General features: G+C 39.5%; 1 protein-coding gene across 1 annotated transcript; it reads left to right on the top strand.

The window, feature by feature from the left end:
• Nucleotides 1-942: 942 nt before the first annotated feature.
• Nucleotides 943-19,629, top strand: ABRAXAS2 (abraxas 2, BRISC complex subunit). Its single transcript, XM_037400082.1, has 9 exons — nucleotides 943-1,065; nucleotides 2,222-2,312; nucleotides 5,316-5,352; nucleotides 7,886-7,952; nucleotides 10,536-10,726; nucleotides 11,295-11,414; nucleotides 12,070-12,154; nucleotides 14,210-14,324; nucleotides 19,154-19,629. Exons 1-9 carry the CDS (start codon nucleotides 994-996, stop codon nucleotides 19,618-19,620), a joined length of 1,245 nt encoding a protein of 414 aa, XP_037255979.1. The 5' UTR covers nucleotides 943-993; the 3' UTR covers nucleotides 19,621-19,629.
• Nucleotides 19,630-21,183: the final 1,554 nt, after the last annotated feature.

Raw genomic sequence — 21,183 nt, 5'->3', positions numbered from 1 at the left:
TTTTCTATATTTTTTTGTTTCTAAGAAACGGTAACGCTCCAAGTGACCAGATTTCCATCACTACAATCCATACGGATCACCAAACATCAGTGGAATCTTTTAAAATAGGATTGACGTTCTTCCTTATTTATGAATTTCAAATTTCACGAAAGTTTTTGCTTCCATAAGGCTTTTTGCAAGATAAATGACAGCAGGTAGTAATAACGTATTTCCAAACCAGTAATAATTCTGGCATTAGAAGGAGGCGACGGGGGTGCACACTCGCCACTGGGCCACTGGACGATCCGTGGGGGGATGCCGGGGCTGGAGCAGCCAGCAGGGGCCTGCGGGCTCCCTGCAGCACAGGCTGTCGTCAATAGGGCGCTGCCTGCAAAATCAGGGCTGAAAGTTTCCTCCTTGGCGAAGCAAAAGGCCTGAAAAATTCTGGGGACTTAGTACGCATAAAACATCCCTTCCTAAAGTGGCCAAACCGAGAAATCCAACAAAGAGATAAACGGCATTGCTGCTCTCAGCTCCTGCACTGCTTCTCGTGCCTGTAACACACAGCACCATTTCTCACCTTCAAAACCTACTCGGAACACCCAACTATCTCATTTTAATACGTTCTGCCAAGGACTCGTCACTCGGGGATGCTCACTCCTCTCAGGGCATCCGCCGGTAGCGCTCACAGGCCTGCCGGCACCGGGCCGCACATCCCACCACCAGCCCAGGAGCACGGCAGGCCCTAGGCTCGGGTGAAGGGTACCCAGCTTACCCACCCACCGCCTGCAGCCTAGCAGCCAAGAGGCCGCAGTGCCCGTTCGCTGCACGGAGCCGGGCCGCGGCGTCCCCCAGCCGCCCACCCGCAACAACCGGCCGCAGCCCTGCCCTGCCCTGCCCTGCCCTGCCCCAGACTGCGCTTCCCAGCAGCCCCCGCGCCGCCGCCGGAAGTGGGCGCGCCGCGAGCGCGCGCGGGGGCTTGTGGGCGCGGCGGCGGTGGCGGTGGTCTTCATCATGGCGGCTTCCATCTCGGGCTACACGTTCAGTTCCGTCTGCTACTACAGCGCCAACAGCAGTGCCGACCACGTAGGTGCCTGGGGCTGCCGCCTCCCGGCGTGGCGAGGCGGGGTGTCTCTGGGGCCCTGGGGCTCGCCTCCCTCCCTGAGCAGCCACCGGGCCGGGCCACCGCCGGTTGGGCCCCGGCAGGGGGTAACGGCCGGCGGCAGCGGCCCGGCTTGGCTCCTGCCGGCGACGTGGAAGTGCCTCTCGCCGTCAGAGGTGGCAGCGGGGTGTCGCCCGGTCCCGGCCGGGAGGGGTTGGGGGGGTGACTTGCAGTACAGCGGGGTCTCGCTGCTGGGGGGGCCGCCGGCCGCCCCGCGAGTGTGGGCTATGGCTGGGCTCTGCGGGGGGCGCCGGGGGCTGGGAGCAGGGCCCTCGCCTCGCCCGCAGGGAAGGGGCTGCGGGCAGAAAACGCGTGTGTAAAAACTGCGTGGATGTGCGCGCACGTTGCGGTAGTGCTGGCTTTCCAGCGCCGGTAGCCAGCCCCGGCTGCAGTGCAGAACTGGGGTGTTCCGAAGCCCCTCGGGTTTGTTGACAGCCATCTAGTCTGAGCTTGCTCCCTTATCGGTGTACCGCCTTTACGGTGCTTATGCCAAAAGCACCCCATTCCAGCTTATTCTCTTGCTTTGTTTTGGGCAGGGATGGGGAATAAAACATTATAAGTTACCTTCTGATCAGAAGATGTTCCCTGGTATTGTTCAAGTTCCCGCCCAACCTCCATATGTAAACTTGAGTAAGCCTCTTCAGATGGAAGCTGCACTTCCCGTTGGCTTTGAAGGAACAGAGCAGCAGCGGTGCTGTGCACTGTGCTGAGACCGCCTCGTGCACCGTTCTCAGGCCGCCTCCTCACCTACCCTGTGCCTGTGTAGCTGGGACTGGAGGCAGAGCGCTCCTTTACGTAACCCGAGTTTGCCAAGTATAAGCTGCGTGTTACCTACAGAAGCTTTCGATAGACTTTTTGGACAGCCTGTCCCTATAGCGTTGTGAAAGGATGTTGGTAAACCAGAAAATCAGTCTTGGTAAACTGAAGGACAGGTTATATCTACTGCATCTCAGATACATGTTTCAAACTAAATCTATGTTTTAATTCTTCTGTTTAGTGTGGAGAAAGTTACAGGAAATGACTGTATATAGTGGGTTTTTTCTATTTTTAGTTTTTTTTTTTTCCCCTTTAAAATTGTAGGAAGGATTTCTGCTAGGAGAGGTGAGGCAAGAAGAGACCTTCAGCATTAGTGATTCACAGATCAGCAACACTGAATTTCTACAAGTGATTGGTAAGTAATAGAACTTTGAGAAATTGTGAAAGAAGCACTGTTCAGTATTTCAACTTTCAGTACAGCAATTCAGTAAGAATTATTTCACTTGTGAGATGAGCATAAGATGTTCCAGTCTTGAAGAATTGGATTTGCTACATTATTTATGTGTTTGTGATTGAGATATGAGGAAAGGCAACAGTCCTTTCCTAGATACAAGGGTTTTATGGAGCTCCTTTTGTGGAGAAAAGATAATTCATTGAAGGCATTTATTGGCATTTCATGTTGGAGAAATTATTTATTTGGCTTTTGGTCCTGCAGGGAGTTTCCTGATTGATATGGTTGCCTAAATACAGATGTGCTCAAAAGAAAATTAATGCATCACATGATTTGTTACTACTGAAAGGGATCAAATTTCCAGTAGAGAGTTTGGATGGATGGATGGTAGTTGATAATATCATAAATTGTCACAGCAAGATTTGCCAAGGAATGTTTTTCAAACCATTTCCTTTATTGATAAACACAAGGAACTGTACAGCTGATTTTTTGTTGTTGTGAAAAGTGAAAGATCTAAGATCTTGCTGTTAAGTGTTGTTGGTTGAAGTAGGTATTTTTATACATGAGGTAGCAACTGTTGCATATTTTTAGCTCTGGTTTATAGAAAATAAGAAACCCCTGGAAGAAAAAGCCTTTTTTATTTACGCATATATAACCTGATGTTAAAATACATCTAAACCTTCCTGAAAACCCCAAATGTATACATATCTGGCCTTGCGGATCTGATTCCAGATAATATAGCAGGGTCTGTGTAAAGCTTAGCTAATGCACCAACATTTTGTGATTGACTCTCAAATGTTATTCTGATACAAAACTAATGATCTCTGAAAGTGTGTAGTATATTATATCAGATCTCAAGATACTTGCCACATTAAAGTAGTGATGGTTGCATATACAAGAATCCAGAAGGTTAAGTAACTTCCTGTTCTGGTTATTTCTAAGGAAACTGCGTGAATTACAGTTAGCTAGTTAAGCTTAATTACAAAAAAATAAAGGCACAGGATTTTGTATGTGTGTATATAATCACTATCAAAGTATTGTGTAAAGGAAGGGCAGCTGACAGCTATGTCTGTTCAGACAAAACTAGACGTTCCTATTCAGTGGTAACTGATCTTAGTTATTGTTGACAGTGTAATACAGTAATGTCACCAATTGCGGCCTCAGCGTGGTTTCATAAACCAAGTGTTGGTGGTGTTAAAAATTATTCCCTTTCTAGATAACCCTGTGTCACTTTCTTGGTTACAGTTATTTTCTGAAAAGGGAAATTACCTGCCCTTGGAGATCTTCTAGATATTTTATTTGTTTATCAAATGTTTACTTCAATGTTTATTCATTGGCATTAACTCTTGAACTCCCATTTCAACTCATGAACTGAGACTGACAGTTTTGTGGCAATGTTGTCACAGATGCATTTTAACATTCTGGCGTGTCTGCTGTCTCAAAGCTTATGGTGGTGTTTGAGTGTATATGTGTGTATATATAGTATATGTACTATATAGATATAAAATAGGTCAATGTGTAAAATTTAAATTTGAAATGATGGCTGTTTCGTATGTTCTGAGCCATAGGCTTGTTGCATCCTGTTTTTCAAAAGGCAAGGTTAGTGCAGCGACATAATAATAACCCAAGAATCAAGTATGCATTCTCAGTCATTGTAGCCAGTGTATTTGCTGGAAGGAGGTGGTCTAAGATGGAATAATTCCACTTGCTGTCTTTGTTTAGCAGATCATTTCCGCAGATTCCTGTATGCCAGTGTGAAAATATGAGACGTTTTTAAATAAAGTCAGCAAGTCTAACAGCAGCATTGTGAGGTGTTCTTGCCAGTGAAAATGTACGGTTTTTCAGGCAGTACGCCTGCCACGGATGTTCAGGGCCTTGTTTTGATAGTGGCTAAATATGCTGAGATACTAATGCGTGTAGTCTGTTGTTCTTGGGGATTGTGATCGGATTCTCACTCTGCTGAGATTGCAATCATGAGCAGTCTATGACTTCCAGAACAGCAGGTGGTGAGTCACTCTCCAGGAAGGAAGAGTCTAAACAAGGTTGTTGCTAAACTCTCTAGCGTGGTTCTAATCCAGGAGCTTGAAATATTACTGCTACGTAAGTGCTATTCAGTCTGAGCAGGTATGGTTTCAGACAAAAGTTATGTGATGAAGGTATAATAATATGAATAAATGATAAGCTGTATTTGGTAGAAAGTCAGAGTAGAGGAGAACTTCAAAGAAGTATTAAACACCACAAAAATGTCATGCTTGGTGTTAGAGAGAGAATGTGGATTGGATTTTTGTGTTTTTCCTCGCTCTTTGAGATTACGGACATGTTATAACCTTTGCTACTTAAATAAGCATTTTAGCATTTATTTCAACCTCTTCAATGAAAAAAAATACTGTTGTGATTTTTTAATACTTCATATAACAGAATTATAAATTGCAGCTGTTTTGGAGTGGTGTTTAACCCCTTTTCTCGTCAAAGATTCTATTTGCCTTGCTGCTTTAAATACTTCAATGTGTAAGATTTCAGGGATTCCCTTCCCCATCCCATTTTTTATTCATTGTTGCTGTAATAAACAGTGTATATGAATGCAAGTAAATTGTTGCGGAAAGGTGTACCAACAAGGGAAAAATAAATCATAAGTGCCTTTGTGAGGAGGCTGCAACTATAAAATAGTATAAAAAAAATGTGTATTTGAGGCTCAGATATCTGTGTGTATCTGAGCAAGTGTATGTCTTGCTTATTGTTAAATATTTTCCTCTGTAAAATGACAGATTAGAAAGAGAAGCTAGCTTTCCGGGTATGGTGCTGTGTCATCAAGTGTTGTTGAGACAGTAAGGGCAGTGTGCGGTCTGACACAAATGTTTATTTGCTCAGTAGCTGTGATGTGGAAAGTTCATGCAAGATATGCCACTGTAATTTCTCTTTACCTTGAGCAGTTGCACATATGTATCTTTCTTTTGTTTGTTGTTGCAGAAATCCATAACCATGAGCCTTGTTCAAAACTCTTTAGGTAAGCATTTTCTGTTATCTTCCTGTGTTGGCTGCAGAATATAAAAATAGGTAGCTCACTGAAATATGTTAGCATTTCAAATGTACCCACCATTGTTTGCATTTTTTTGCTCATTTGATATTATTACAGAAATACATGTAAATAGCACCAACCATGACAATGGAAGTATGAGTTTACAGTTTTAGTGGCACTGAACTTCTTAGGTTAGAAAGGGTGCCGAGGTAGCTAGTATAGGCTTATTTCTCTATTTTTTTGAATTTCTACTTCATGTAGTCAGGGCAGGTAGGATAGCAGTCAGATCAAATCATATCACTCTGATAATTAGGATGAATGTCAAAACGAATTTGAAGTTGCAGTCTTAGGTTAGCTCTGCTGGGCCTGGTGGGTCACTGAACACCTTGTGTACCCTAACCTTAGTAACTTGCTGGGTTAACAAGCTGTTCTGTAGTTAGTTGTACTGACTTGCACAAACTAATTATTCTGAAACTGTCAGCTTACTAGTTATTTTTACCTTCTGATCTCCTCCAGAATTTAAATTAAATATAGGTCTAATATATTCTGTTTAGCAGCTTCCATCTATTTAGAGGTAGCTTTTCTCAGTGGTCTCTACTTGTTATAGTGATAGCTTCTAAATTGCTGTCTAGAAATTCTTTTTAGAAGAAATTCTCAATTAATCTCCTCTTGTCTTTATTTAGAGATTTCCAGCCAATTAAGATGACATGGTACCTTAGATACTATGATTGACATTGGTTACATTAGAGAGAAAAGCTGCAGTCTATCATTTGCTACCTGATAATTACAGAGAGGGTACTCTTAACCCAGTGATTTAAATGCTAGAGACTACACATCAAGATAATATCCCAGTGTCTAGTAGACTCTTTTGGTTCCTAGTGCTGCTTTGTGCAGCGCATATCAAAACTGATCACGTTTACTGCTTCTCTCCAGTCAAGAAGTTGGTTGTTAGTAACTGAGCTGACGGAGGAAGGGGAAGAAGCCTGTATTTCACTAATGCTTTCTGCACAAGAAAACTGATGATTTTATTTCAGAGCACAAGGGAAACTCACAGCTCACGTAGCTTTTATCAGTGCAGAGTGTGGTCTTGGTTTCTCTGTTCTGTTGGTTGTCGCAGATGCTGATTTTGAGGCATTCTGCCTTATCTTTTTGACTTGAGTGGAGCCGGTCTGAGGAGGCCTATCACTCATCCACTTGTGTATTGTAAGCTGGCACTCCTGATGTTGAGTGGAACAGGCTTGGTTCTAGGGCTTTTACCAACTGAAGTGGGAACTGAATAAGAAGCTAGGATTTTAAAAGGACTGATTTCTCTGTGCAGTTTTCAAATGAAGGTGTTTCATTACGTACTTGTTGCTCATCCCATAAGAAAGTTATTCTTACAAAGCATAGGAAGAGAAAGAATTGTGTATCTGCTGCTTACAAGAAGGTATAAATACTGTGAACGTTAATGGAAAAATTATGTCAATACTATGTAGTAGCTCAAATTAATAATTAGTTGTTCAATTACTTGCACCTTGAAACAAATTTTGAATCTACCCTTATTTACCAGCCAAGTACTGAGCTCAGGATTTTCTCGGTTTTTACCCCTACACACAAGAGTTGAGATCATAAACCTCTAAAACCAGTGTTTTCCTGCACTGCTTTAGGTGTTAGTGGTATCAGCTCTTGAAAGAGACTTAAGTAAGGACTTGGTAGGTAAGTTAAGGAGGAATCTATTTTCAAATGTTTTTCCTTTTATCATGAAGTGTGTTCTACTTGAATTTATAAACCTGTCTCTGTAGATAGATTTATAAATTCTTAAATCCGTCATGCCCTCAGAATAACAACATGTCAGGGTTTGGGCCTCAGTTCTGTTTGCAGAGCCGTATGGAAAGATGGGGATACTTTGGATTCTTGCTGACCTCAGTGTAACTGTTCTGGCTTCAGGGGTCCAATCATGTGAGTCTAATTGCAGGACTGGAGCTCAAGAAATTGATTTGTAGTTGCATGTAAAATGGCCTTGCTTTCCTTTCTTTGGCAGGTAGTCCTGTTATTATCAAAGCAGGGTTTTGCAGAATCCTGGTCCAAATAAAATTATGTACAGTGCCTTGTTGTAGGGGCTACCAGGGAAATGCTAGGTGTCAAACTAATGTGCACAATGAAAGCATTTTAAAGCTAATAATCACAGGCATCTTGTATTTCATTACTAGTGGTTTAAAGTAGTTAGTTTTCACACCAGTTAGTTTTATGCATCTAATTTAAATGCTCTGTACCTTTCTCTGTAAGTAACTGCCTCTGTCTAGGTCTGATTGCACAGCTAATAGACTTCTAACTGTGCCCTATATGCCACCCAAATTGGATATTATAAGTAGGTGATGTGAATACTGACCTATGTTGATAAAGGTAAAACTATAGAAGTGGCTTTGTAATGTATGGAGTGCCATCTATTTGAAGAACACTCAAAGTATAAATTATTTGCTTTATGTATAATGTGTGTGTGTAAACTGTGTACCTACCTTTCTCTCTTCCTTTTTGGTTCAAGCTTTTATGACTATGCAGGCAAGGTTAATGAGGAGAGTTTGGACAGGATTCTTAAAGACCGAAGAAAAGTAAGTTTTCCATCTTTTCCTCCCGTTCTGGTCATTAGAGCCTATAATTAGAAAGAGAAGTTTTAGAAAACAAACAAACAAAAGAAGCTAAACTAGAAAAAATATTTTTGTTCACAAATCTGATGGTTTGGTTTGACCCATGGCTTATTCTGTACAGAAGTTGGTGGTTTTGTGGTACTTAAGTTAAACTGGGGACAATGTCTAAATTCCCTAAGAACTGCAAAGGATTTAATTCTCCAAGAGGGAAGGGCTGGTGTTAACCCTCTCAGATTTCTGAGCTAAACGTGTAGTGTAATGATTGTGTACTCTGCTGCTGAAACCAGTAACAGTGTAGCTGATGTGAAAATCTGTTCTAAAGAGTTCATTTAAGAGTTGTAATGATACAGCCTTGTAATTGCTATTTTTGCAATGTTACTTTTAAACTGGAAAACTGTTCTATTAGTTACGTCAGATGTTGTCATAGTTTTATGTCATGCATATGTTTCTAGTAGCACAACTAGTATTAAGAAGATTCAGTTTTACTAGTTGCTTGGAGAAGAGTCAAATCTTTTTTCAGTGTTTCACCTTATTCCATTCTTGTGCAAATATGGAATAATTATTGAATAAATAATAATTATCAAATAATTGATTCAGAAGTTCTCATGAACTGGTACATCAGAGAGCAGAACTGAAGGTGTGGTTCCTGATGTAATGAAGTGAAGCCACCAGTCAGCTTGCTCTGGCAAAAAGAGAGATGACTGACTTGTATGGTTCAATTTCTGGCAGCTGTGGACCTTGTTGGACCGAGCAGGAAAGCATCACTAGTACAGGAATTTTGCTCACACGATCTGGTTAGTGTCAGAGCTAGTACAAGGTAGGGGTGGTTAAAAGAAGATCTGGTTTGTTGTTTATCATACTTTTACAAAGCAACAGCAGACCAATGTTGTTCCAGCCTGCTGGTTGCATTTCACTAGTAGCAGAGCCAACTGTCAAGGCATGGCCGTTGGGCTTTTGGGATTTCTGTCCTCTACTGGTGACTCAAGTGTAACTTTCACTACTCTGAGTAAAAATGCCTACTGTGTTAATTGATCATCGTTACGCAAAGTGCGTGATGACAGTTGTTCAGTTGCTAATTGCATTTGCAGTCTTTGCTTTCTGTTCACCTTGCCCACCTGAACTGTGGACTTGTGCTTATAGACAAGGCTTACGCTGAGGAGGGATCTTTAGGGAAGAAAGTTCTAAATCTGTGCAACTTCTGCAACACTGATGATTGTAATGCTTTTTTCTTGTCTGTTTCTTGCAGCAAGTGCTCTCAGAATAAACTCCTCTGTGTATACTGATGTATTTATGCTGAGTACATAGGTGCTTTGTGTGTGTATTTATACATACAGACGTGTACATCTTTATGCTGATGGTGGAGTGAGTTTCCAGTCTCAGATCCTGAATTCTGTAACCCCGTAATTCTACTCTAGAATACTACAGAGCACGTTAAGTTCCCCTTCAGGAGACAAGGCACAAAACTTATTTTAAAAATGTTTGTGTCTCAGTAGTTTTCAGTTGAATTTTATTTCGTTAGGACCTACCTTGCAAAGAGACTCAGGCAAGATGTGTTATCTGTGGTGAGAAAGTAGGCAAAAATGGAGAAATTGGAACTTGTGTCATGTGACTAAGGCACCACAGGTTTAATGACATTAATTGTCATAATGTCAAAAAAGAAATACTGCTGTGTGGGAACCAAGACGGTCTTGTATTTAGTTAGAAAACTAAGTATGTTTTATTACATTCAGACTAAGTAATTGTACAGATTTGCTATAAAAAGTTAAAAAGAATGCCTCCAAATTTTTTTTTGACACGGGAGTCATATTGTTTAATATATAGAATCTGCTCTTTTCCACTGAGTATACGTGCAGTCTTAAGGCATCACTGCATGGATAGTGCCTGTTCCTGAGACTCTTTCTAAACAGAATTGTTCGTGGTATGTCCTTTTCCATTAATCTCTTAAATGTTTACATGAAGTAAAGGAGTTTAATGCCTGTTGTGTTAAAATGTATCTAATTGCATTAGAATAGGTCTTATCTGATGTGCATATGAATCTTTCACAATTCAATACACAATGAGATAATTTTATTGTTGTACACAGCATATTAGTCCCATATGTCTCATGAACAGACATGAATTTGCAAATATGTTTGTGAAGCACTGGAAGTGTCTTAGAAACCAATACAAGTGAATAGCCAGTTGAAATATTTAGGCTAAAGAAAACAGACATCTGCTGTATTTGGAAACAGCTCAAGTCTAATAATTTGAACATGCCCTGAGGTTTGTTGCTAAAGTTGAACAATTGAAGTATATTGGAAGTGGGATTTAAATGCCACTCAGGACACACAGGTGTTTGTTGCACAATAAGGTCAAGCAATTGATAATCATGTTGTAACAGGATTTGGGGTTGTTTAATAGGTGCAAGCCTCTAGTAATTCAGTCCGATTTTGTTGTAGTAAAGCTATTGGCTAATTCACGCGATATACGGGTTTAGGAACTTTATTATCAGAAGGTAAATCTGTATCTCTGTTAACACTTCGGGTTTTTTCTGATGTACTTTTACAGAACGTTATTGGATGGTACAGATTTAGGAGAAACACTCAGCAGCAAATGTCATATAGAGAGCACATCATTCATAAACAGCTGACACACATTCTTGGAGTGCCTGATCTTGTCTTCCTACTCTTCAGCTTCATTTCCACTGCAAATAACTCAACACATGCTTTAGAATATGTGCTTTTTAGACCAAACCGAAGGTAAGCAATCTCTGTGTATGAACCAATCCTCATTTTTTTTTGTTCTGCTTCTTATTGCTATGCCTTATACTTTAAACTAATTTGAAGCTTGTACAATTACACATAAAGGAGGCTTTGTGTTTGTCAAGTGATGTGTCTGTGTACGACTTAGTGATGGCAGGTTTTTTTTTTTCCTGTGCAAGTAATTTATAAATGAAAGTTTTGGGGTGAGCAGAAGTTTTTTTCAGTTCTTAGCTCTTCAGACAAAAGATATTTTAAGAGAAATCAGGTGTTAGTACCATGTTTCTTATGAGATCTGAATGTAGTAGCTTCATCCCTCTTGTATCTGTGGTAGTTTGTATGCACAGTTAAAATTGTTAGAGGTACAGAGGTAGGTCCATCTCAAGGGAGTTTTTGATCATTTATTTTGAACACAACTTCTAATATTTAGCAGCTTTTGTAATAAACCTAGTGCAGAAGCTATAAAACTAGATGAGTTGTGATCATCAGAGAGCTGGGCTAATATCAGGACTATTGAAAATAACCTTTTGAGTATGGATTAAGAAGTCTTTCTAAATTTTCTCTACAGGTATAATCAAAGGGTGTCACTTACTATTCCTAATCTAGGCAACACTAGTCAACAGGAATACAAAGTTTCTTCAGTGCCAAATACTTCTCAGAATTATGCCAAAGTTATTAAGGAACACGGGTAAGGATTTTTGCTTTGTAAATTAAGTACTGTCATTAAGCTCTCCATTCTGTACCTTCCAAGGAGTACTGCAAATGTGCATTTCAAGCAGGAAAAAAACTAGTTCCTACTGTGCTTCTTTTCCTGCTTAAATTGAATCTTTTAGATTCAAGAACAAAGGGGACTTGGTGCACTACTCAGAAAAGCAGGCTCAGGGTGGCCAGGCAGTGCTGCAGGCCTTCTGGCTGGAAGTTTCTTACTTGATTGCCACTTACCCTCCCAATTACAAGGAATTCTGAGTGCAGGCTTGATTTAAAACTTGAACTCTGACTTGGAAGTGTTGAACTGTTGTTGTTTATCTTAAGTATTTTAATTACATATTGTAAATGCAGAGTAGCTCTTCTGACTGTTAACGATGAAGGTATACAAGCTTAAAGATTTCTGCATATCTTTAATTTCATTCAAATGGGACTTTATTGTTGCAGAAGGAATTTTACTATTGAATATGCTGCTGTCCAAGCTTTGGTTCTTAAGAGTACGGTACATTTTTAACAATATAAAATACATTTTAGAAACATTGTGATAGACTGCTTAGCAGCAATTCAAAGATAACATGAGCTAGAAACTTGTGTTGTCTTTTCTAACTAATGATTTCTGCGTTTTTGTTTTTTTTTAGTACTGATTTTTTTGACAAAGATGGAGTGATGAAGGACATCAGGGCTATATATCAGGTTTATAATGCACTTCAGGAAAAAGTACAGGTAACTTCCTTTACTTAATATTGATCGGTATGTATGTGGCATCTTCCCTTTGTCCTTTGGTTAAACCAGCATTGGAGGAGATGGAGACTATTAGAGCTCATAAACAATTTAATGTGAACTGTAGGAAAATAAGTCTGACATTAATAAAGAAATGTGTCAGTTTCTATTTAATGTGTGCATTTGCAGTGATTGCTGTGAAAGTGGTTGATACGGATATCGTCTATTCTTTTTTGCAAATAAGAATGACTTAATGTTCAGTGATTTCTGGGAGTCGTTAGCTATTTTTAAGAGTATGTGTTCAAGAAAAGCCTTGCTGAAGGCTGTAGGGATTTGCACAGGTTGAAAGCCTTGCCTGTGAGTTTAAAAATGTCTCCTGGCTCTTGGTATGTAGCATGCAGCAAAGAGCTCCATCTGTTAGCTAAAACTTGTGAATGTTTTGTGTAGAGCATGAGTGAATCCTGCTCCAAATGTGGCAAAGCATCTGAAAGTGCCTTGAGTGTCAAATCTAGTAAATTTAAGCTTGTCAATTCACAGCTTGTCCTATGTGAAGAGCAGCATAGCTGTGCTGCCTCAGGAGCACACACATGTGTTAATTGTGCTGTAGTCACAGCTTATTTCCAGGCTTTCCCCTTATATCTGCCCTGGAGGGATTTGTATGTCTGCCCCAGCTTAGCTTTGCTGGTTGGCACGTATAGCAGAGCACAAGGCAGTAATCACTCCAGCCATCCCCTGACCTCCTTGCACAGAAGAACTACTATTTCTCGGTGGAAGTTTTGACTTTCTAACCTGCCTTGTAAGGTAGGTAACTTGCAAGGAGAAGGAAGACAGCCTTCATGCTGCTTCAGGAGACAGGAAAATGATTTCCAGAGGTCTAGCCCATTAGCTAATGGTATTATTCTGTAATGCTGTTTTTGCCAAGAATGCATCTGTCCTTTTGTGCTCTTGCTGCTGTTTGAATTACTGTCTGGAAAAATGGAAAATGTAACATCACCAGGGAGTTGTCTTCCTACCTGTTATAACTATGACTTAGTTGTATTTCACTGTGTAAATCATGCTGCTGTGCAATGTTTTCAGAGCTCAAAAGTAACGTAGGTGTTAGCTGACTTAAGAAACTTACCTTTAAAGTGACTGTTTCACAGAGACTGTTACAGGATTGGAAATAAGTTTTCTGGTAAAGCAGCTGAGACACATGTATTTGCATTATTCACTAATTAGTTGGGAAAGAAGGGTTTCAGCTTTATGAACTTCTAAAAATTAGGCATAGAACTGAAAGCATAGCTAATATTTTTCAGCTCTGTAGGTAAGATGACTGATAGTAACCTTTTGGAGAAGAAACAATAAATGGCTAGTGACTTACTGTTCAAGATTCATCAGTGCTTTTAGAATTGTGTACTCTGCAAAACTGATCATGTTTAATGATAATGACAAATACTTAGATTTCTGAAGAAGTAAACAGTATCCATTATAACATGTTTAGATTAAAAAAGAAATTAATATTATCTAGAACTGGTGTTAAACTTTGATCCTCTCTCACATTAATTTCCTAACCAGTATAAGGAAATCTTGTTGAAAAATCAGTGGGTCTTGTTTATTTAATAGATGTATCAGTTAGATCAGCTTGGGACAGTTGTCTCAAGTCAACTGTTTCATACCCCAGTTCAGATTTGGTCTAGTACAAAAAGCGTGCACCTTTATGCTACGCTTTAAGATCATGCTACTATATAGTACCATTATTGTGCTAATGGTGAATTTTTTTTTAAAAAAAGGCAAGCCTTTTCCACCAAGTAGGAAGAACTAACTTTGGATGCTATTACAAATCTTCCTTTAACAATTAATTATTTGGTAATGCTTTTCCTATCATGTATCTGTTGGGAATTGGCAACAGCCAGTAAAGAAAATGATCTTCAGGTTGAATATTATGCTCTGATATCGTTAATTCCTCTTAATGTTTTGCTTTTAATGGCTTCTTGTGTGGTAGTGACTTTATTAATGTTGCCATGAGAGTCTTTCATGTATTTTTGCAAAATATTAGCATATCTTATGTTTTTCTTCTAGGCAGTATGTATAGATGTAGAAAAAAGTGAACGTGTTGTTGAATGTTTTCAAGCTGATGTAAACAAGTTAAAAAGGCAAATCGCACAAAAGAAAAATGAGAAAGAACAAGAAATAAGTAAGTTGCCTTATTTTTTTTGTTTCAGAAGCAGATGCTGTAAGGACAAAATGTTTTGTGGAGTTATTTTGAGTTGTATTCCTGATAGCTCAGCAAAACAAACAAAAAAAAAATCACATTGGGAAGGGTGTATGATGGATTTACATTGAACAATACCCAAACTGTGAAAGTATGTGTACTGCAGGTATTTCTGTAGGCGTCATCCTGTGTTAGCAAACTTAAAACATAGGAGAGAGACAAAGCTGTAGAAAAAGAAGAAAGTAAATTCTGGAAACAACACGGGAAAAGATAGGTTGTAGGAAAGGAAAAGTGGAGCAAAGCCAAGAATGGAAAAAGCAAAAGGAATCTCTCCAGCATTTAGATTTGAAGTGTTACATAGAAACAGAGTACTGTGTTACAGGCCAGTAGCTGTCCGTGTTTTTTTGAAATCTTTATTCCCTTTCCCACTCTCCAACCCTATCCTCAAATACAAGCCCAGCACTAGTTCAGTTAGTTCAGTTTATATTACGGGACACCAGACAAACTGAGTGAAGGAAAATGAGTGCTTAAGTGATGAACATTGATGTAGGTCTGAAGTGCTGTCTAGATTGTTTTTGACCTTGTAACTTTTAGTTACAAGGATGTATCGGGGGGGGGGGGGTGTTACTGATTTAGAAGAGACTATCTAGGTTTTTATCCTCCTCTCCCACTTCATACTTACTGAATCCTAATTAAATCAGCATTTGTTGGTGTTATTTTCTGACTTAGTGATGAATGTGATTAATGTTGAAAAGTGGAAGTAAGTCTTCTCCAAAGTCCATTTTGAAGTCATTCTTCTCTTCAGGAATACTTGCTAGGAAATGGAAGAAGCTATTTAAATGCAGAATATTATTGGAATTTGACTACCTATTTCAAGTTCCATGTCATCACCGATATGAATTTTAGTCTGTGTTAGTTTTAATTCCATGAAGTGACTGAAATATTGTTCTTCTTGCAGTGGCGGGGGCGGGATTCATTTTGAGGGAAGATAGATCAGGGAATTCTTTGCTTTATTCATGGCAATACAAGCATGACTGTCGTCTTTCTAGTGAAGTTCTGAATGCTATGTTTTGAAGACCTATATTAGTATTGAGCTGACTGGGTTTAAGTTTTCATGGTGCAAATAAGTCCCATTAAATGCCCATGGTTTTATTAGGGTCGGTTCTGCATTCTGTATTAACAGTACAAGTTTTCATAGTATATATTTAGGCCTGGTAAGGAAAGTCAGAAGTAGGTGTATGTTCATCTTTATTTTGCTGCTCTTAATTTTCTGAATTAGTGAGAGCTATTGTGTGAGCATACTCGGCTGGTTGCCACACTGTCCTTCTTTCCTAAAAATTGAATGTGGCATCAGGAGTCTTTTGCTTAGCAGTAGATAGGTATCCTGAATAGCCTGGACCTTTCCAAGAAGCCATTGCTGACCTAATTTAATTTGTGAGTGTAAGGGAAGACTGAAGGTAAAGAGTAGGAACAAAGAGTAGGCAAATGGGAAGTAATATTTTTTTTAAAAAGTAATTAATAAGTAGATAATGTATTTCAGCAAACAATTCCTCTCTTTCCAATGTGTTGAAATAATAAGTAAACAACCAAATTTTGTCATTTTAGCTACAGAGTGTTTTTTATTACTTCTGTGTCTTATCTAAAGCTGTGTCTGAGACTAAAAGATGGCTTAGATGGGTTAACAACCTAAACTCAACAGGACCCTGTGCTGCTATGACTGGGTATTTTGATTTTCTCCAGGCAGCAAGGTGCTGTTATCACATGAGCATTTTAGAGCAAAGTTTGATTTGTCAGCCTGAGTTTTTCTTTCTCTGAACCTCAAAGATAAGGTAAAGAGCCAGCATCAGCCACAGACCATTTGAAAGATGGAAGTGGCATGACTCACTGCTGTTTCCTGCTTGGCTGTAGATGAAACAGGGAACTGCTACTATGTGAGCTAGCAAGAAGTGGAGATGGGTTTTAGTGTGACTGGAGCTGATCCCAGCCCATATGGCAAAAGATGGGGGAGGAGGAGGAAGAGCAGTCGGTGCTAGCCTCTAGGTACTACCAGTGAGATGCAAATGCTGAACTGAAAATTTATGCCAGAGCAGATAATCATGTGAGAGAGCTGAAACAGGAAAACATGCAGCTTGTATCTCTGCAATATTTTTAGATGTGAGTAGCTAAATACCAAAGCTGGCCTTCTGTTCTCTCACTTTCTTAATATCGGGATAATTTCTTTGGTTTTAGCGAGCTAAATGTTCCAATTAATCATTCTCTAAGCTGGAGGAAAAGGGAGCAGTTGATTCAAATTCCTGCGGTAGTGTTGTGTGAAAGCTTGTTATTCTGACAAATTTTTGGTTGACAGGTTATGACTTTACCACTCTAGCATAAACGTCAATTGAGACTTTACTGGCCAGATCACTGAAATCATTTTGTGTATGTAGCAGCATGTTCTAGGGCACAGTGAGGGCTGCGCACTTCCCAGATGCCAGGAAATCTCCCACTGCAGTTCCCGTATTGTGGACCAAAACCGGAATGCCATTACATAGCCACTTGAGGGAATAAGCTGGTTTTATTACTGAAGAGATATCTCATTGACTTGATTAAAGGAACTCTTCCATCTTGATTTTTGCTTTTTCCAGAAGTGTGGTGTTACAGTAAGTAGAGCCGATACCATTTTGTCTTATCACCTAGCTGCAAGGCAGTTTTACGTATACCGGTGGCAGTTTTGACAGATATTTGGAGGTTAATAACCAGTTAGAAACTAGTCAAAAATGTAAGTCTCTCCCAGTGCTTAACAGACCTTCCTGCAAGGTAGTTTTTCCTCACGTGTAATGTATGCTGCTCTAATTGAAGCTGCCTTCTGCTTACCTTGCCGCAGCAGCCTGTTATACACATTTGAAGACTGAAACTGTTTCCTCAGTCTTCTCTAATTATCCCAGCTATTGCAGTATTTCCTCTTAGGTCATGATATCTAGACCTCTAATGAGTCCTTTGCTTTTTTAGAGTTTCTCCAGTTTTTCCCTATTTCTTAAACTGTGGTGTTCAAAAGTGGATCCAGTATTTCAGTTGTTGTGTAAACCATTACAGTACATACTGAAATAATACCTACCTGTTTCTCAGCAGCCGGGTACACTTAATGCATGTTGGTATTTTATAGTTTACACAGGTTTTCTGTTGACTTATATTGCCTTTCTGCAGTAAGATGGAACTGTTCCTCGTTTTTGTAGTTGGTGCGGTTCATTATTCCTGTGTATGTCTGTCTTAAATTATTTTCCAAATGATCTCATTTAAGATCACTTTCAAATTCCGGTTCTGATACTCTGTCATACTTGCAGCTATTACTAGCATAGTGCCATCTGTAATTTTAATAAGCATGTGCTGATTAAATTCCGTCATTTAGGTTGTTAATGTGAGCATAGTTCTGGTGCAAAGCTGTGGGAGCTTCATCTTGATCTGTCTTTCCAATGTGGCTGTGTAACCATTGTAATTGTTCTTTAACCAGTTCTTAAGCAACTTTTTTTTTTTTTTTTTTATCCTCATAATGTTTATGTTACTGCCTGTTCATTATGAGACACGGAGATGCTGCGAACTCCTTAAAGGCGAGAGATGTGTGGCTTTTGGTCTTGCTTTGGTTGTTAAAACCACATGGATTGGAGGGAGACCCTGTCCTTAGTAGACAAATTTATTTATGGCAACTGTCTAACTGTACAATTACTTAAATAAAAGTCAAAACATGGAAGTGCTGGGGTTTACCCATTGTGTATGACTTTTCATAGGGAACAGTTTTCAGTGATTGTTCTGACTTTTCCAGTTACAGTGACCAACATACCAGTGTTACAGTAGTGCCAGAGCCCTGACCGTGGATCGCTGTGCTAGGGTTACAGAAACACAGGTTCAAAACAGGATTCTTGCTCAGCTAGCTAGTTAGCAATGTAATTACGAGATACCATGTGAGTACAGCTATTTCGGCACGCAGAAGGTAAGCATGCTAGGCGGTGGTCTCGGCAGCCTGCTCGCCTGATCACAGATATTGGGGAGGGAAAAGTATTTGAGGGAAGAATACAAGCAGGTATTTACTCCTTTACTGGTGTTCTGAGGTTGTCCCCTAGCACAAGAAACATCAAGAGGAAGTACAGAAGTGTGGTTTTAAGATGTCATGTCAACAGTAGAAGCTCATTACGGTCTGTTCAAAAGTGAGTCAAGCTTTCAGTACTGAGTAAGACATTAAGTGGAGAAGAGCAAGCATGATGAGCTCTAACATGGCTACTTTTTGATGTGAGAAGAAACAGAAATACAGAGAGAAGATGAGATGGAAAGAACAACAGGTTCTGTTATAAAGAACAGGTCATGGAAGCTTCCCATAGCTGTGTTTTTCGGGGATTTAAACTGGAGAAAAACTTAACTGTGGGGGATGACTGTGCAAGTGTGCTGCGTTTTTATTTGCTTTCTGACACATTTTGGTTTTGAAATGGGATCACTAGGGTACAAGTTGTGCTAATGCTGCTGAGTTTTGTGGATGCCACGCTAAATTTAGGGAAGATATTCTTTGTCAAGCTCAAGGAGTAGGATGTAGTAATAGGCGCAAGATTTGACATGATGGTTAGGGATAGGGTCTTACATCGTCATCATACAAAAATCAGAATTGTGGAAGAGGAGTAGTGGAGACTAAGAGGGACAGATTCAGTGCCAGGGACGAACATGTAGTAACAACCAGAAAGAAAGAGAGAACAGCTAAGGGCGGGGCGGGTGTGGTATGTTACAGCTAGGTTATATAAAGTGTACTGCAAAGTAAGCATGAAGTACATCAATGTTCTTTGCTTTTGCAGGAATGCAGCAAGCAATTTTAAGCAGGCAAATGCCAACAGATAACCTGGAACCTATGTTTGTTCCACGAATGTCCTACACTGGATTTGCTGTGGAAGGCTGCACGCTTGAAGATTCAGATGTGTCTGATCCTCCTCCTCCGTATTCCGATTTCAATGCAACCAATCAAGAAAGTACTGTTGGTCATGATCTCCTAGAAAGCAATGTTTTTATGCCTCGACCTCAAGCAGTAGGTTCTTCTAGTTATGTTTCCACAAATGCAGGATTGAAATATTCTGGTAATGGAGCATCCATGCCATCCTCCCAAAGAGCGGTTGGTGACAATGTTGATGAATCAGAAGACAGTGATTATGAAAATTTGCTTGAACCTACAGAGTCATCTGACAGTGAATACTCACAGACAAGAGATTCACGACCTTCAGCACATCCTGATGGTGATTCCAGGAACACTCAAACTTCTCAGATTTGATGGGGGGGGGGGAAAAATCCACATGACACTGTTTTTTCGTAATTGTTACAGAGAGATTTTGGGGATTTAACCCGGAGGAAATGAACTACACAGGATTACTGTGCACACAAAACATAGAAGACTTGCACTAGATGGTTTATTCACCTTGTGATACATTTTGCAAGTTTTATAATGGAATCATTAGGATAATCAAGTTGTACTAATACCGATGAGGTTCATGGATGTACTGGTAAATTTAGGCAAAATGAAATTTATAGAGATCTTGTAGCTTTTGTTGCCGTATTTTCTTTAAGACAATAAATTGGGATGTAGTAACTAAGCACAGTTAGTCTACAAAGGATGTTCTCAAATCAAAACTTACCTCTTGCACTATCATGCCTTGAATTTTAATTTTTGAAAGGGAATAAATATATCAGCCGCCTTCAGAATAGCTTTCTATGGTAAGCCAAATTGGCCTTTGCAAGCGAAGAAATTTTGATAATTCTGGGAAGCCTGATTGGAACAGATGTAGTCTACCTTCTTCTATCGGCATGCTCTTTTAACAGAGAAGGGGTTTGTTTCGACTTTTTTTACTAGCAGAATGTGTGTATCACTTAAAATGATGGTTGCCTTTTTTTCTGTAAAGGGTGTGGGGGGTGGGTGGGATGACTGGTAAATCATCCAAATGAATGTCATAAATATAATTATTCTGGTTTTGCTGGGTTTACAATGACTTTATGCCACACTAGCCTCATTTATTGTCTCATTTGTTATTTTAGCATAAATAGGAAGTGCACATACAGGAGTAAATGACTGACAGAAGTAGTAAATTCCATCATGATTGGACTTTGGAGTCTGCAAATTACAAACATCAGAGACTGCTTCTTGCATTTTATTTGCATCTGAATATTGGATTTACGCTTCTAGATGAGTTGTTTTATGTAATAAATAGGGGATAGGGTAGGAGAAGATTGTTTGGAGAGTCCCCTGGGTTTATTACCTCTTTTCCTCTGGGTGAAATATGTAAATGATTATTTTAATTTGAATTACAGCTCTTGTCAGAAAATTGCCGTTTGGGATAAATGAAGTGTGGTATATTTAGAGAATTTCATGTTTGGATGCACTTATTTTTATTTAAATACTGCTTGTATGCTAATGTTGCCCAAAATATGTGAAATTGTGCCACTAAGAAGTTTGTTATTGGACGTTTTCCCTGATCTGTAAATGAGAGAATACACGTTTTAAGATTAGGTTATCCTAAGCATTTATCACTTCGAGGTGTGAATAACCACTTCTTTGGTTTACACCCAGAAGAACAAAGCAGTCGCTTAAAAGTTTAACTATATTGGATTCACAAGAGACTAAAATTTCAGTATGTATTGTACATGTAGGCAAAAGTCTGTTCGTTAGCCTCTCCTTACCTGTACTAAATTAAGCAAAATAACTGGAAAAAATGAGATGTTAAAATTGCCACTCTTTTGTTGAGTCTGTCCACCTTTAAACATCTAGTGGTCTGTTTTAACTGTTTTACATTATTCTCATTAGCCTTAATTTGATGCATTTTGTCTTTGAGTGTTGCAATCC

Source organism: Falco rusticolus, chromosome 9 (assembly GCF_015220075.1).
Source record: "Falco rusticolus isolate bFalRus1 chromosome 9, bFalRus1.pri, whole genome shotgun sequence".
Classification (NCBI taxonomy): Eukaryota; Metazoa; Chordata; class Aves; order Falconiformes; family Falconidae; genus Falco; species Falco rusticolus.
Note: the sequence above shows the minus strand (reverse complement) of the source record. Positions and strands in the feature narration are given on the sequence as shown.